The 16,959-nt window shown below is 40.1% G+C and overlaps 1 protein-coding gene across 2 annotated transcripts in view; it reads right to left on the bottom strand.

Annotated features, from left to right (window-relative positions):
• The window catches only part of LOC136884687 (zinc finger protein 596), a 35,953-nt gene extending 20,867 nt beyond the window's left edge, over nt 1-15,086 (bottom strand). Inside the window, exons 1-4 of one of the 2 annotated variants that reach the window (XM_067156956.2) lie at nt 14,723-15,086; nt 14,254-14,383; nt 10,700-10,828; nt 10,376-10,507 (exon numbers count right to left, since the gene is read on the bottom strand). In XM_067156956.2, the coding sequence (XP_067013057.2) occupies nt 10,376-10,507; nt 10,700-10,828; nt 14,254-14,319 (327 nt within the window). In that variant the 5' untranslated portion in view covers nt 14,320-14,383; nt 14,723-15,086. Of the gene's footprint in view, nt 1-10,375; nt 10,508-10,699; nt 10,829-14,253; nt 14,475-14,722 lie in introns of those variants that run through there. The other variant, XM_067156953.2, reaches the window with a different exon arrangement.
• Between the last annotated feature and the right edge of the window lie 1,873 nt (nt 15,087-16,959).

Genomic DNA, 16,959 nt, shown 5'->3' with positions numbered 1-16,959 from the left:
GTTCAAAACTACATGCTGTTTAAAAGAGCAGTTGATTTTCAATGACCGTGAGCATTTTGCTCATAAAGCGACCACTGGCGGGTTAAAATGGGACTCTTCTGGAATGATATTTAAGGAGCAGCATGGATTTATGGAAGGCTTCTCCTGCGAAAGACAGCTCTATCCCATATATCAAGACATATTAGATAAGCTCGACAATGTGTCAACGATTGATGCAGTAGTAACTGGTTTTGCTAAGGCATTCGATCTTGCGCCACATGATATTCTACTTAACGAATTAGTGCATACGGACATTGACATCAGAGTGCTAAAATAGATACGAAAACTCCTCAATGGAAGATCTCACTTGGTGCAAGTGGGAGAAACACTATCATCTCCAATAAATCTTACATCTATCGTGGCTCAGGGTAGCATTATTGGGCCAATTCCTTTCATACATTTCATTAACGATGTGTCCGATCTGAAAAAATCGGAAGTCCGTCTCTTTGCTGATGATTGCATCATATACCTGGAGATAAAAGACAGAGGAGGAGAAGGAACTACTGCTTCAGTAGGATGTAGATATTGATGAAATATGGTCACATGGGAAAAAAAAAATAGTAAAATCCACAGTGGAAAATGCAAGAAATTGTGTTTTGGTAGAAAAAAAGACAAGAGAGTGGGATTACGAACTTGGAAGGGAAAGTGTTGTTGAACTTTATAATTGTAAGTACTTAGGTGTTACTATTAGAAAACAAAAACTTAAACTGGTCACAGCATGTGGAAAATGTAGTTAAGAAATCCTGGAGATCATTACATTTTATTATGCAGAATCTCAAGAAAGCTAATTCTGGTGAAAAAAAGTAAAGCTTATAAATGTTTGGCAAGAGAGATTCTCGTACGCAGATCTGCGTGCTGGGATCCATACAGGGTAGGTTTAATGAATTCCCTAGAAAAAGTTCAAAGAAGAGTGATGCATTTTGTAAACGGGAATTGGAGGTAAACCATTAATTGGGAAAGTCTTGAATCCAGAAGAACTAGAGCTCAACTGTGAGCTACACAGATAAGGCTGCCTGAAGTAGTATTAGGAATACTTCCTGAGAAATGATCACAAGTGTATACTGTAATTAGGGCCAAAAACCAGCATACGGATGTGGGCAAGTTTTCCTTCATAAACAGGACCACAAGGGATTAGAATAAATTACCTGGAGCAGTCCCTTCTAGTATTAAAACATTTAAGAAGATCATTAGTGCTAGTGCGTAAATCACGGACACGGAATTTGTAATTACCTACACATTTTTTAATGTCTGACTGTTTTTCACCTGTTCCTGTTAAATAAAGGACATGATATAAAATGATGTTATATAATATTTTAAGTGTGTAACGATGGAGTTACATGCCTTGATAGTCCAGACAGACGACTGACATATTTGATCAAATGTATACAGGTTTATCTCAACTTAATTATTAGTAGTATTGTTATTTTATTGGTATCAACTTCTTTTGTTATTATGGTTTTTGTTGTTTTTAACAACACTGTCATTAAGAACAGAACGTATCTCAATAAGAAAGAATGGAATAGACTTGCCAACAGTACCTGGGAAACTGGAAGTGTAAAATGATGTTGATGATGATTTTATAATCATAACTTTTATTTGTATTATTATTGATACTTCATTACTACAATTGATAGTTACTAGTACAATTATTATTATTATTATTATTATTATTATTATTATTATTATTATTACTACAGAAATACAGTGGTTTAATTTAATTCTGAAATTACTAAGTTAATTAGGATTTTATTGCTCTATTCTTATATTTATCTTATATTTTTTGGAAACATCTTTAATATCAATTTCATATAAGGGGCCATCTTCATTATTGCTTTCCTCTTCGCTTGACACTCAGAATCAATATAGTGTAGTTTACTAATTTCATTTTATTGCGTAGTTTTCTGTATTGTGCCCCTGTATTTTTTCTGGATCTTTCGATCCACTTTCAGATGTGAGTCCCTGATTAAATAAGGATAGCAAGTGAGAAAGCTGTTCAAGAATTTTAAAACAGATAGTGGGTTATACTGAAAGTAACTAGAGGTTTGATATGATTTCATTTTTAAATTAATTTATCTAAAGTAAATTTAAGGCCCATTAGGTCACATACTCTGTAATTTGTAAAATGAGGCTGTGATGCAATGTTACTTTAATTTGAGAGTTCAATTCCCCTTTTTCTTTTTTTTTTCTAGTTGCTTTACGTCGCACCGACACAGATAGGTTTTATGGCGATGATGGGAGAGGGAAGGACTAGGAGTGGGAAGGAAGCGGCCGTGGCCTTAAGGTACAGCCCCAGCATTTGCCTGGTGTAAAAATGGGAAACCAGGGAAAACCATTTTCAGGGCTGCCGACAGTGGTGTTCGAACCTCCTATCTCCCGAATACTGGACAATGGCCGCACTTAAGCGACTGCAGCTATCGAGCTCAGTCCCCCTCTTTCTACAAGTTGTGGCTTGTTCTCTTGAACAGTGGTTTAATTTAATTCTGAAATTACTAAATTAATTAGGTTTTTATTGCTCTATTTTTATATTTATCTTATAGTTTTTGGAAACATCTTTAATATCAATTTCATATAAGGGGCCATCTTCATTATTGCTTTCCTCTTCGCTTGACACTCAGAATCAATATAGTGTAGTTTACTAATTTCATTTTATTGCGTAGTTTTCTGTATTGTGCCCCTGTATTTTTTCTGGATCTTTCGATCCACTTTCAGATGTGAGTCCCTGATTAAATAAGGATAGCAAGTGAGAAAGCTGTTCAAGAATTTTAAAACAGATAGTGGGTTATACTGAAAGTAACTAGAAGTTTGATATGATTTCATTTTTAAATTAATTTATCTAAAGTAAATTTAAGGCCCATTAGGTCACATACTCTGTAATTTGTAAAATGAGGCTGTGATGCAATGTTACTTTAATTTGAGGGTTCAATTCCCCTTTTTCTTTTTTTTTTCTAGTTGCTTTACGTCGCACCGACACAGATAGGTTTTATGGCGACGATGGGAGAGGGAAGGACTAGGAGTGGGAAGGAAGCGGCCGTGGCCTGAAGGTACAGCCCCAGCATTTGCCTGGTGTAAAGATGGGAAACCAGGGAAAATCATTTTCAGGGCTGCCGACAGTGGTGTTCGAACCTCCTATCTCCCGAATACTGGACAATGGCCGCACTTAAGCGACTGCAGCTATCGAGCTCGGTCCCCCTCTTTCTACAAGTTGTGGCTTGTTCTCTTGAACAGTGTAAAAAATCTATTTTCCCTTCTCTTATGGGATTTAATTTGCGTTTGTGAGGGTTGGTGCCTCATTAAATAAGCCGAAGATTGCATGTTATAGGAACTAATGGTAAAATATTGACACTTAGAATGGTAGGAAATAGTAGTCCCTTCTCCCCTGTTTGTAAATTTACTTTCACTGTAATTTCTGAATGTTGTTATTGTTTTGGAGAAGATCCTCCAGTAAGAAAAGAGAAAAATATTGCAGTAGATTTTGATGTTGAAATTTAATTTTTGCTCAGGCATTTACCCTTCATACTTCTTTCCTTCTCTGCTCCATGGAAATATCCTCAACAATGTTATTGTTTTCTTAGAAGTGAAGCTTCCACGGTGTGAAGAATTATTTAATTTAATTTCTGGGTTGAACCGTGCTGTAGATGTCTGTATATCACGTACAGTTTGCCGACGTTTTAAATACATTGCAGTATTCTTTGTCAAGGCGACTGAAATACCCCTACTCGATCCGAGGTAATCAGTCTCCCAGGCAGAAATTGACCTTGGTCTTTTATATCCTAGCCTTTCTGGATGACATAAGCCCTGGCTGTCTCGTGAGTATTCTGGAAAGTATGTGTCACAGACAGGTAGTGGGGGCATGCCCACGCTGTTACGTAATGGGGTTTCGGCCCGTGTGTTTATGTTGTGGTCTGTATGTCTTAACCTATGAATGATAGGCATCTATGAATGATAGGCATCCAAGAATTACTGATTTTATATCCTTCTTCTAAATTTATGTTGTTTGGATGTTTCTTGATTTCGATAGCCTCGCAGATTTTTCTTTCCAGATTCCAAGGGATAGCTGCTAGGATCTTGTTAAATGATATTCCATGCCTTGTTTCATAGGAATGCTTGGCTACCTCTGAAATACCTGTGTTTTGTTTCTTGGGGTGACGGATATGTTGTTCTAGGCGGGTGGAGATCAGGCATTTTGTTTCACCAACATAACAAGCTCCGCAGCTACATTCAATGTGATATACTCCAGAGGCCTGTAATTCTATTGTGTCTTTTACTGGTGGTAGATAAGAGGCTAGCTTCCGGTGAGGTTTATAGACAGTTTTTATGTCGTATTTGTCCAGTATATTGCCGATCCTATCAGTAGTATTTTTAATGTATGGCAGTATCGCTGTTTTCGGGCAGGTCAGTTCTTCTTTCCCGTTGTTTTCTCCTACGGTGGCCTTTTCTTTGTTCTCTTCTGATTTTTTAAGGACTTGTCAGATGTTATTGAGCGAGTAGCCATTTTTCATGAGGGTTCTCGTGAGGTGTTCTCATCTTCCTCAAGGTGCTCTGCATCAGATATTGCTATGGCCCAGTTCACCAGTGATGTTAGGACAGCCTGCTTTTGTGATGGGTGATGATGGGATGAGGCGTGTAGGTACCTGTCTGTGTGAGTGGGTTTCCTGTATACTGCGTGACTCAGAGTCCCATTGGAGTTGCGTTTTACTAGGACATCTCAGAACGGTAGTTTTCCGTCTACTTCTATTTCCATGGTGAACTGAATATTTACGTGTATAGAGTGAGATGGTCGAGAAATAGCTGTAGGTTATTTCTCCTGTGAGGCCAGATTACGAATGTGTCTGCCACAAAATGGAGAAAACACACTGATCTCCACCCGCCTAAGAGAACATATCCATCACACCAAGAACCAAAACACAGATATTTCAGCGGTAGCCAAGCATTCCTACGAAACAAGGCACAGAATATCATTTGACAAAACCAAGATCCTAGCAGCTATCCCTTGGCATCTGGAAAGGAAAATCCGCAAGGCTATTGAAATCAAGAAACATCCGAACAACATAAATTTAGAAGAAGGATATAAAATCAGTAATTCTTGTATGCCTATCATTCATAGTTTAAGACATACAGAACACAACATAAACACACGGGCCAAAACCCCATTACTTAACAGCGCGGGCAAGCTCCCACTACCTGGCTGTGACACATACCTTCCAGAATACTCACGAGACAGCCAGGGCTTACGTCAGCCAGAAAGGCTAGGATATAAAAGGCGAAGGTCAGGGCCATTCTAGTAGTGTAAATTTCTGCCTGGGAGACTGATTACCTCGGATCGAGTAGGGGTATTTCAGTCGCCTTGACAAAGAATACTGCAATGTACTCGAAATGTTGGCAAACTGGGCGTGATGTACAGACAATTACAACACGGTTCAACCTGGAAATTAAATTAAATAATATTTCACACCCTGGAAGCTTCACTCCTAAGATACAAAACCTTTACGGGGAGGATATTCTCAAAGCTACTAGGCATTTTGACAACCTTCAAAAGAAAATGAGTATTTACCTGGCTCGACTCACCATTCTGAAACGCTGCAGGGACAACAGCATTATACCAGCATGTGTCAGACTCAAATATCACACCAAGAACCGACGGACAGACCGTATTCTTCATGAAACCAGCATAAAACTCCTCAGAGAACGGATCAGTTACACCAGACAGACTCTGGACCACCTCAACAATAAATTATTTCACCTCCACCTGCAACTTGCCAGCACTTTGTCTCTCAATGACTGCACCATGTTAAACAGCATTAGCAACACACAATCCTAGCGTACACTGGAACTAGCCACTGCCAAGCAAAACGAGAAATTCAACCGCCTCCTACAAAAACAGAAACCGAAACCACCTGTTCCACTGCAGAAGAATGTAATAATTAACCTCACAGACAAGCCACTCAGTGAACCTACTACCTTGGTCTTGAAAAAAGGACTCAACTACGCAGTAGCTCCGAATTGTATACCGGTGGAAGAAATAAGTAGCAAAGTTGAAACTGCAATCCGACACCTTCCTACCGAATCTGCAGAGGAGATCAGACAGGATACATCATGTCTACTGAGAACCGCAAAGCCGCCGCCATCCAATTTGACCAAAGAATAAATTCATGCCCTAAAAACACTACGTCAAGATACGGAAACAATTATCCTACCCGCAGATAAAGGCAACGCTACGGTGATAATGACATGCACAGACTACACTCTGAAAAAGAACAATCACTCACCGATTCTACATACAGAAAAATAAGAAACCCTACCAACTGCATTAAGAACAAACTCCACATACTAGTAAAAAATTCCAGTACCCCAGCCGAAATACAAAAGAAGGTGATATCCTCGGACCCTATACCTCCTAAATTGTATGGCCTTCCTAAAAATACATAAAGAAGGCATAAGTCTGCAACCTATCGTGAGCGCTATAGGATCTCAGACGCACGATATTGCCCATTACCTAGCTGGACTACTTCAGCCACATACAGGACACACTGAAACCTACATGAAGAACTCCCGACATTTCATCCAGCTCCTTAAGGACCAATCAATTGAAAGTACGGACGTATTAGTAAGTTTTGACGTCACGTCACTTTTCACCAAGGTGCCGCTAACAGAAATATTTCCGCTATTAGAACAGTAACTTCCAGAAGACCTGTCAACACTAGCTAAAGAATGCCGTAACACCACTTATTTCTATTTCAATGAGGAGTTCTACGAACAGACACAAGGGGCCACGATGGGGTCACCACTCTCTCCAGTAATAGCAAACATGTATATGGAACACTTCGAACAGAAAGCCTTAGCCACATCTACCCTGAAACCAAAACCTTTCCTCCGTTTTGTGGACGACACATTCGTAATCTGGCCTCACGGGAGCAATAACCTACAGCTATTTTTCGACCATCTCAACTCTATACACGTAAATATTCAGTTCACCATGGAAAGAGAAGTAGATGGAAAACTACCGTTCCTGGATGTCCTAGTAAAACGCAACTCCAATGGGACTCTGAGTCACGTAGTAGACAGGAAACCCACTCACATAGACAGGTACCTACACGCCTCATCTAATCATCACCCATCACAAAAGCAGGCTGTCCTAATATCACTGATGAACATGGCCATAGTGATATCTGACGCAAAGCACCTTGAGGAAGAGAGAGAACACCTCACGAGAACCCTCATGAAAAATGGCTACTTGCTCAATAACATCCGATGAGTCCTTAAAAAAATCAGAAGAGAACAAAGAAAAGGCCTTCGTAGGAGAAAACAACGGGAAAGAAGAACTGACCCACCCGAAAACAGCGATACTGCCATACATTAAAAATACTACTGTAAGCTGTGGTGGGATAGAGAACTGCAACTGGATGTTGTGTGTTGCAAGAAGTTAGAGTTTGGAAATTTAACATATCTGAAGGATTTTATTTTGTTTGTAATATTTTGAGAAATGAAGAAATAAGAACTCTGGACTTTGCTGGAATATTTGTTTATGTAGCTGAAATACGTGTAATAATTTTTCTTCTAGGCAATAGGCATGAAATGTTGAACTGTATGAACATTGCGAGATACAAGAAGTATTTTGATTCTGAAATGATGTAACTAGTAAAATGTAATTTAAGAAAACCTCAAGATTGGATTGTTAACATTGCAAGAATGATCAAGTGATTTGTATATCATGATGTAATCTGGTAACATTTAAAAAACGTAAAGGTGCTTTAATTTGGAACAGCCTATACCGCACGCGCAGGTAGGGATGTTGAAATAACTGATGTAATGTATCTAGCGTCTGTAGCCAGGAAATGACCATGTATGGTCATGCGAATGTATTGGCGAAAGAGAATCTAGTGGAAATGGTTTCTTATTGGTTAATTGTAATCGAGCCATATCCGGTCTTCTTGCCGCCTTTGAAAAAATGATGCGTATGCTCGGCGTCATTTTCCATCCGACCGCCCTAGCGAGCGTTCGCACTCGAGGGCTACCCTCGGGAACTTTTGCCTTTCCGAGGTAAGTGTTATTTCTGTGCTATTTTCATGTTATTATTAATGTTTCCTGATTTCGTTTGATTTAATTTAATTCCTCTGCATTTCGGTATTTTCTTGCTTAATGTAATTTTCAAGGTTTAATATTCAACGTGTCCGAGTTTGCCCTAGATTCTCGTTTTCGTAATTTAAAGTCTTTCTCCTGTCTTTTAATCCTTTCATTTGTGTTTTGGTTTCGTAGTTATTCCGTTTGTAAAATATGTAAAATATCTGCTGCTCTGTTAGTTAACTTTGTTTCTTGTAAATTTTTATATTTGTTATTTTTAATATAATTGAGATAGAGGGTGCTTCATGTAAGTCTTTTCTCCCCCATAACGTCATACCTTGCATAGACCTCGTAGGGTTCCAAGCACCTTCCACTATCCTTTCTTAGTTGTCATTTTTAGGCCTGTAAGTGTTCCCTGTATTTGGTTTAATATTGCGTAATGTAGGATACTTGTCACGTTTCGATGGGAATTCATCGCCACCACGTTATTTGCAATTTCCTTATTCATATTATTAAGTATTATATTATTTATCATTGGTATTACTTTATTATTATTTTGGATTATCATTATTATTTCTATTGTAATATTATTATTTATGTACGCGGTCGAAATAGCGGTTACACTACAGATAGGATCGGCAAGATACTGGACAAATACGACATAAAAACTGTCTATAAACCTCATTGGAAGCTAGCCCGTTATCTACCACCAGTAAAACACACAATCGAATTACAGGCCCCTGGAGTATATCACATTGAATGTAGCTGCGGAGCTTGTTATTTTGGTGAAACAACACGTCTGATCTCCACTCGCCTAAAAGAAAATATCCGTCACACCAAGAACCAAAACACAGATATTTCAGAGGTAGCTAAGCATTCCTACGAAACAAGGCACGCAGTATCATTTGACAAGACCAAGATCCTAGCAGCTATCCCTTGGAATCTGGAAAGGAAAATCCACGAGGCTATCGAAATCAAGAAACATCCAAACAACATAAATTTAGAAGAAGGATATAAGATCAGTAATTTTTGGATGCCTATCATTCATAGTTTAAGACATACAGAACACAACATAAACAAACGGGCCGAAACCACATTACATAACAGTGCGGGCAAGCCCCCACAACCTGGCTGTGACACATACCTTCCAGAATAGTCACGAGACAGCCAGGGCTTATGTCATCCAGAAAGGCTAGGATATAAAAGGCCAAGGTCAGGCCCACTCTAGTAGTGTAAATTTCTGCCTGGGAAACTGATTACCTTGGATCAAGTAGGGGTATTTCAGTCACCTTGATAAAGAATTCTGCAATGTATTCGAAACGTCAGCAAACTGTACATGGTGTACAGACAACTACAACACGGTTATTGTTTCTACATCCCACTAAATACTTTTATGCTTTCTGGAGACACCAAAGTGTCTCACAGGAGTTCTTTTATCTGCCAGTAAATCTACTGACCCTGGAGCTGACATTTTTGAGCACCTTCAAATACCACCGGACTGAGCAAGAAGAAAGAAGAAACAAGAATTGTATAGTCCCATCTACTGTGTTATAGTTGCTTATATTAACTATTATATTACTATTATGACTACTACTGGGAATGGAATTCCACTAATTAGGGCTCAGAAAGTCAGTGCTGGAACCGCTTGAGCTACTCTACTGGCGATTCTTAATGCCATCTAGTGTATAGAAATGTGACTGATTGACACTGTTAATGTTTTAACAATTGATAACCCGATTTGCCCTCAGTTTTTTGTTTTATTCCTGATTTGTGACTACTGTCCGAAGCTTTGATCAACCAATCTGATTACTGCCTTTTTATGACAAACAGACTACCTAAATACACAAACAGATAAAAATCAACAGGTGTACATAAAACATCCCTGTGGTGACAGAGATCAACATTCTGAAACAGTGAGTACATATAAAGAAATAAAATTAAATACACATTTCCCATAATGAAACATTACCTTTTGAATATGCACAATCACTGACAGTATTGCAATAGACTTACAAGTACAGACCATCAAATTTGTTATATACCTCGCTAGATCAGAACATTCTCTGGTTACAACTCTGCAGAAAGACTGGGCTGACACATATTCCTATAACAATTTATTTTCATTCACCAGCCATTCTGTCAACTGCAAATTGCCAGAGAAGAGATATTTGAAGGAATTCTAATAATAATAATATATTCTCAACCACCGCGTTGCAGTCACTTTGATTATTAAGATTAAAAACTCCTATTATACAACTATAGGTGGTAAAATAATCACCTTGATTTCATATTCCTCCTTCAGTAATATTACACCAGCCTCTTCTACAACTTCATTGGTAAATACACACCATGGTTCAATCCTAACTTCAGCTACCGTATCATCAGCAGGTGGAAGCAGCAGATTAGGTACCTTTACAAAAAGAAAAATACAAGATGATTAAAAATATGTAACGTCTGCACACCAATAATTCAATTTTTAATTGTCAGAGAATAGAAATTTTGAAAGAAGAAACAAGAATTGTATAGTCCCATCTACTGTGTTATAGTTGCTTATATTAACTATTATATTACTATTATGACTACTACTGGGAAAAGTAATTACCTTTATTTCATACTCTTCCTTGACTGTGCTTAAGGAAGTCTCTTCAACAGTTTGGTCAGCAAATACAAGTGGTTCAATCTTTACCTCAGCTAATGTATCGTCAGCATTTGGAAGCAGCAGATTTGACATCTGGGAGAAATAAATAAATTGGACAAACTCAATGACAATTAAAAATATACAGTCTCTTCACAGCAACTGGGAAAAGTTATCAGCACCATAGCACATACCATCCACTCACTCACTCTCACTCTCCTGGTACTAAAGCCCATGAAGGACCCTGGCCTCTCCAATAGCATTCCCCCACTCCTTTCCTTCTCCAGCCCTGGAATCCTACCTACTCCAGATCTATTGAAATGTTGTCCAGCCACCTTGTGCTTGGTTTCCCTCGTCTTGACTGACTTCCAGGATGTTAGTCGAGAAACTATTTGTGCTCGGTCCCACTCCATCCTTATGATGTGCCCAATATACCAAAGTATCCTCTTTTTGGCCTCTGAGATTATCTTGAAGTTATTGTACAGAGCGTAGATTTTCTTTGATGGCCTTGATGCGTAACTCTCCTCAACTTTAAGCCTCGCAGATCTTCCTCTCCCTCAGCACTAGAGAGTTGTCACGCTCTTTTAGCATCCATGTCTCACTGGACGGATTGTAATAAGGTACACGGTGAGTTTAAATCTTCTGGAGAGCGTTGTAGTCTTCAGTAACTTCTTGAAAGCAAAGTGACACCTGTTTCCACCTGCTGCTCTCACCTTTATCTCCTTTGTGACCATGTTGTCCCCAGTCGTGAGGGCTCCCAGGTACTAGAACTGTGCCACTCCCTTGTATGTGTCATCTGCACATTCAAGGCCTCTCATGCCAAGAAATCTTGCTTTGTCTCTGGTGTTCACCATTAGGTCTGCAAGCTCAGATGTTGTGATCCCTCGTTCATGTGCTGCAAAGCTTCCATCAGGTAGTTCGCACATCACCCGAGCAGGAGAACATTGTCTTTGACAGCCCAGTATTGGAGGGATTTGTTGCAAATAGCACCACCTGGATTCAGTGGTATTCAATGGATAACGTGGTCCCGACAGAGGTTAAGCAGGGTGGTACACTATGAGTCACGTTGCCTGAAATCTATCTGCACTTCAAACTCTCTGGAGAGGTGCCCCTGGATCATCACTTTGGTACTGGTACAACTCACAGACATCAGGACAAGGTTAGTGAATTTCTGTTGGCACCTGCATCTCTTCCAACACCAGCCACAACCTTGATCTGTCCGCACTGTTGTAGGCTACTTGCTTTACATCATACAAACACAGACAGGTCTCATGGAGACGATGGGACAGGAAAGACCTAGGAATGGGAAGGAAGCAGCCGTGGCCTTAATGAAGGTACAGCCTCAACATTTGCCTGGTGTGAAAATGGTAAACCATGGAAAACCACTTTCAGGGCTGCTGACAGTGGGGTTCAAACCCACTATCTCCTGGATGTGAGCTCACAGCTGCACGCAATGTTGTAAGCCTCCTAGTATTCAACGTAGAGCGGATGAATGTTGATGTACTCATAACACTTCTCAAGCATGAGTCATGGGGTTAGTATTGGTCCCTTGACTTCTTGTGCTGGGACTCACAATGAAATTCACCCAGCTACCTCTCTGCAAAGGGCTTGAGCCTCCTAGCCAGCATCTTCAAAAAGATCTTGTAGGCCACACTGAGTAGTGAGATTACTGTCTTGTCAAGCTCCAGTCCATTGGCCTCTCCTCACTCTCCCGCACAGATGAGACCAGGGCGTGTATGCTATCTGCAAGCTCTCCTCATCTAGTGCTCTATTATTGCACACGAAGTCGATCACATCCACCTGGCCTCTGCCCCCTCAGTTCAGAAGTTCTTTGAAGTGCTCCACCTATCGCGACATGATCTGCTCCTCTCCAACCAAAAGACCCTCCTTGTCCTTGTAGTATGATCTTTCGGGCTAAAACCCATTCTTGATTTCCCTTTTTTCCGGGAACATGGCACAAATCTCCTTGTTACACAGCTCCTTGATGGCTTTGAGCTGCTTCTTCTCTCGCTGTCTTTTCTTCCTACTGAACACCCCGTTTGCTCCTACTCTCACTGTATGGTATACTTCTGTTGACCTTGTCGGTCATTGTAAGGTCTTGTCAGTTACTTTGGTTCTCCGTTGGGCAGCCTCTTCCCAATCTGCATTAAACCACTTGCATCTTACAAGTGGTTCTTGGAACCCTACAAATTCTGTCGTTGCATATGTGATGGAATTCTCGATTGTTCCACAGAGATCTTCTACAGAAGTGCTTTCTTGTCTCTTGCTCTGATCTGCACGTTTTGCCTGTACCCTCTGTCCCCATCTTTGATGGTGGCGATATTCTTCAAGGCTCAAACACTGAACCACCTCACCTTCAGGACAGAAACTTCCCTGTGTTTGACTAAGCGTTGTTTGCATTTTGTGACAACCAAGCAGTCATCAGAATCGATGTCCCCACCTCTCCTTGTCCTCACATCCATAACATGCAATCTATGCCTCCGGTATATCACTTACCGTAAAATGATATAAGTGAAAGTTTTATTAATGGTACCAAGAAAACCAGCCAGATACAAGTTATAAAAGTTCCCAGTAAGTTAGGAACAACCAAGCAGAGAAACAGTGGTGCTACAAAAGCAATACAAGAGCAAGTGTGTTTGTAAAATGTAGCTTATCATGAATGTGCTTTTCCTTGCCATCTCCTGCAAACCAGATCTTGTCGGTGATGCCATAAAATCTCTCAGATGATCTTACACATGACAGATCAGTAATGATAAATAAACATACGAACAACTGAACAGAACTTACCACCTTTTGTCTCCTTTCCTTGACCATTTATACTCTAAATATGAAGTGAACTGACTTATTTACTATATTAGAAAAAAATAATGAAAAGTGATATTTCTTAGCTTCCTTTTCTTAAACTTAATAATTTATCTTGTGAAATTACACAGGACCACAAGGATCTAGAATATTAAAAACATGTCTAAATTAATAGCCTACAGCTGTCACGAACAAAGGAAATCAAATACAAATACTAAGCAGAGATTTACATTTTGCAGCAAACAAACAGAATGAATGTAAATGATATCTTAATATGGTGAAGGATATTTCAGCAGCCCTAGCACAATGGCAATGATGACATCTTTGCTGACTCCCAGCCTGTTGCAGAAAAAGTTATATTATGCATCTGGCTATGAACATAAGTCAGATGACTACAAAGGCTTGGCAGTGGTATCCATCATGAATGAGGGAGATACACAGTTTGAAACTCTTCTTTTAATCTTTGTAGACTCCTCATGGCTCTGTCACATCAGATTTGAATATGAAGGTTGGATCGATTATATATTCATGTTTTGCTTTTTCACAGAAATCTATTACGTCTCTACTATGAATTTTACAAGATGCATAATTTTGAAGAGAAAATAGATACAAATATGAAATTTATCATGTGCAACAAACAGAGTTATGTAACCATTCAAACTTATCTGTCTGCTAAAACTTAAATCCTAAACACTCTAGTTGTCTAGAATGATACCTACAAGTGAAGAATTTACTGTTCCTTCAAGCCAGATTGGTTCATCTTTGATCTCTACTTCCAGGTCCATCTCACATAACGTATGAAGTATTTACAAGGTGCTGGTGTTATAAATTACTTGCACTGATCTGGCGCTGAAACATGAGCCAAAAAAAAAATATATATATATATATATTATAGACATGATATAAGCTTTTGGGCTTACGCTGTGTTGAGAAAACAAGTTTTTTTTTACGCGTTGAGTATTTTGTGGAGATTTAGAAGATCGGCAAATGACAGAGCTCCAACTCAACTGACAGAGGTCGAGGATACTGTAAAATGACAGAAATCACAATTTTTTAATGAAGATAATATTAGAAAAAAAAACAACGGAATAAAACTGTACGAAAAATAAAGGTATGCCAGACAATAAAGAGTCGTTCGATACTCACCATGCAAAAATTAATCACTCAAGAAGAGCAACAAACACAAACCTGCACATTTCGAAAGTAAACTGCATATTGTGAACAGCGTTTCTAAAAAAATGAGAGCCAGCGCGGTGTTCTTCGCCATTATCAATTAACTCCCGGTACAACTCCCTATCTCGAGCTAATTTTTATACTCAGAGAGAAGTCTTCAGTCGCCTGAGACAAGTTCCAAGTAACTTCATTACATAAAACTCACCGTAAAAATCTTCACCTGCAAAGTGGATAGAAAGTCACTCGTGAAATATAAAGAATTTTTTAGAAAAGAACACGTGGTTCAAACATAAATAGGACGCACAGTATGATATAAACGTTAGTCAGATGTACTGTTATTTCTGTACGCAATTTCCCACATTCTTCCGCCTTCACCGGGCTAAGTGGCGCAGGCGGTTGAGGCGGAATTCTTGATTTCTTGTGAGTGCGGTGAATACTTCGAGATTTAAGGTGGAAACATACTACTGTTACCTCATGTGAACTCCCGCTCTGCTGAGTCGGCGTGGAGGAGAATTGATGATGTCAGCGTCGCCAACTTGGGGGTTTTTCCCCTAAATTTAGGGGGATTTAATCGTCCTAGAGGGCAAGTTGGGGGGATAAAAGTGTCGGGGGGAATTTTAGGGGAAAAATTATTTTTGAGGAATTTTGAGGGGCTGTGTGAATGACATTTTTTATTTATTTATTTATTTATTTATGAATTTTAGGGGAAAAATTATTTTTTGAGGAATTTTGAGGGGCTGTGTGAATGACATTTTTTTAGTGTGTAAAATTTATCTTGAGTTTTATTTTTTCACTGTTGGCCAGCCTGTCTCAGACCTGGAGTTAATCACGCAACGTCACTATTTTCTCTTCTAGCAGCTCTTAACACACGATCCCTTCACATGCCTCGGGATTCCCTCTTCTTGTCTCTTTTATGAACGAAGCAGCCGCCTTACTCTTTACATTTCTGTTGACTACCAGTGGATAGGTGTATTTATATGAAATCTACTGTTTTCAATTAATAAGAACTACAAACTACCGATACGGTACATCAAAACATTACAAATATGCATATCTCTCACTTTCTCTCTGTATCTCCTTCTCCTCGATAACCGGAGCAGCATTTATTTACCCGGCCACCTGGACACACCCCACCACCACAGTCACCGAAACCTTACACCCAGCCACCTCCCTACACTCCACCACCTCAGGCAGCCGTCCTATATATCCACTACCCCTACTACTACCATAACCACCACTATCGCTTCCAACCCTACTCTCACCTCACCGAGTACTCCCATAACCACCATTGTTACGACCCACCCGTCCCCAATCATGATGACTACCTATCCAACCAGCTCACCTAACCCAACAGCCCGGCCAACCGCTATGGAAACATCTGTAACCGAAACAATCAGATCAGCAACACCACCACCAGTGCCCGAATCCAATAGAACTCCACCACCATCACCACAGGAATGCAACCCCAGCTGCGTCGTGAGGGGAGTTAATCCAGGAATCCCGATAAATCTCATGAGTCAGAAACTGCGCCTCGCCGGACTCCACCTTATAAGAGCCTCCAGAATCCACAACGAAGCCAGGCCCACCTTCATGCTGTGACTCCTGCTCCAAACAACAGAGGAAGTCCAGCGGCTTATCCTGCAGGGGATAAGACTCTACGGCCGACACCATCGAGTGGAGTCATCTCGTTCTCCCCCGCAACCCTCCTCCCGCACTTCCACTTCTCGAAACCGTGCCCAGCCCCCCAACCCGCAATCCCACCCTTCAAACCTACACAATCGCTCCTACCTTCTCCAGGTACTCCTCACATCCTTACTAAACTTTTCCTCCCTCTACCAACAAATCCTCAACCTACTTTTCCCAACCTCCCTACAGCAGCTACTTACAACAGTATTGTAGAGCATTATTGTATCTCATTATAACTATGTAAAATCACAATTGTAAAACTTATGTAATAAAAGCCCAATAAAATGCACGAGAGCAGATCTGCGCCGCTTAGCCAAGAAGCCCCATCTCCAAATCCCCAAATCACAGCTCCCCCCATTTTTAACTTCCAGCAATTCATATCCTCTAACCCCGTCAAATCTCCTGGCCAGAGAGAAGGCGTAACCTTCTAGGTGGCCCGGGGGAATGAAAACATCCCCCTTGGTCCTTATTCCTATTGGTACATGTTGAGGGGAATCAGAGACTTCGGGTCTCGCACATAGTTCATTGGTCTGTTTTGTCGAAAAAATGTCATGTAGGAGGAAAAT

Source organism: Anabrus simplex, chromosome 13, assembly GCF_040414725.1.
Source record: "Anabrus simplex isolate iqAnaSimp1 chromosome 13, ASM4041472v1, whole genome shotgun sequence".
Classification (NCBI taxonomy): domain Eukaryota; kingdom Metazoa; phylum Arthropoda; class Insecta; order Orthoptera; family Tettigoniidae; genus Anabrus; species Anabrus simplex.
The sequence above is the reverse complement of the archived record's forward strand: the minus strand, read 5'-3'. Positions and strand labels throughout refer to the sequence as shown.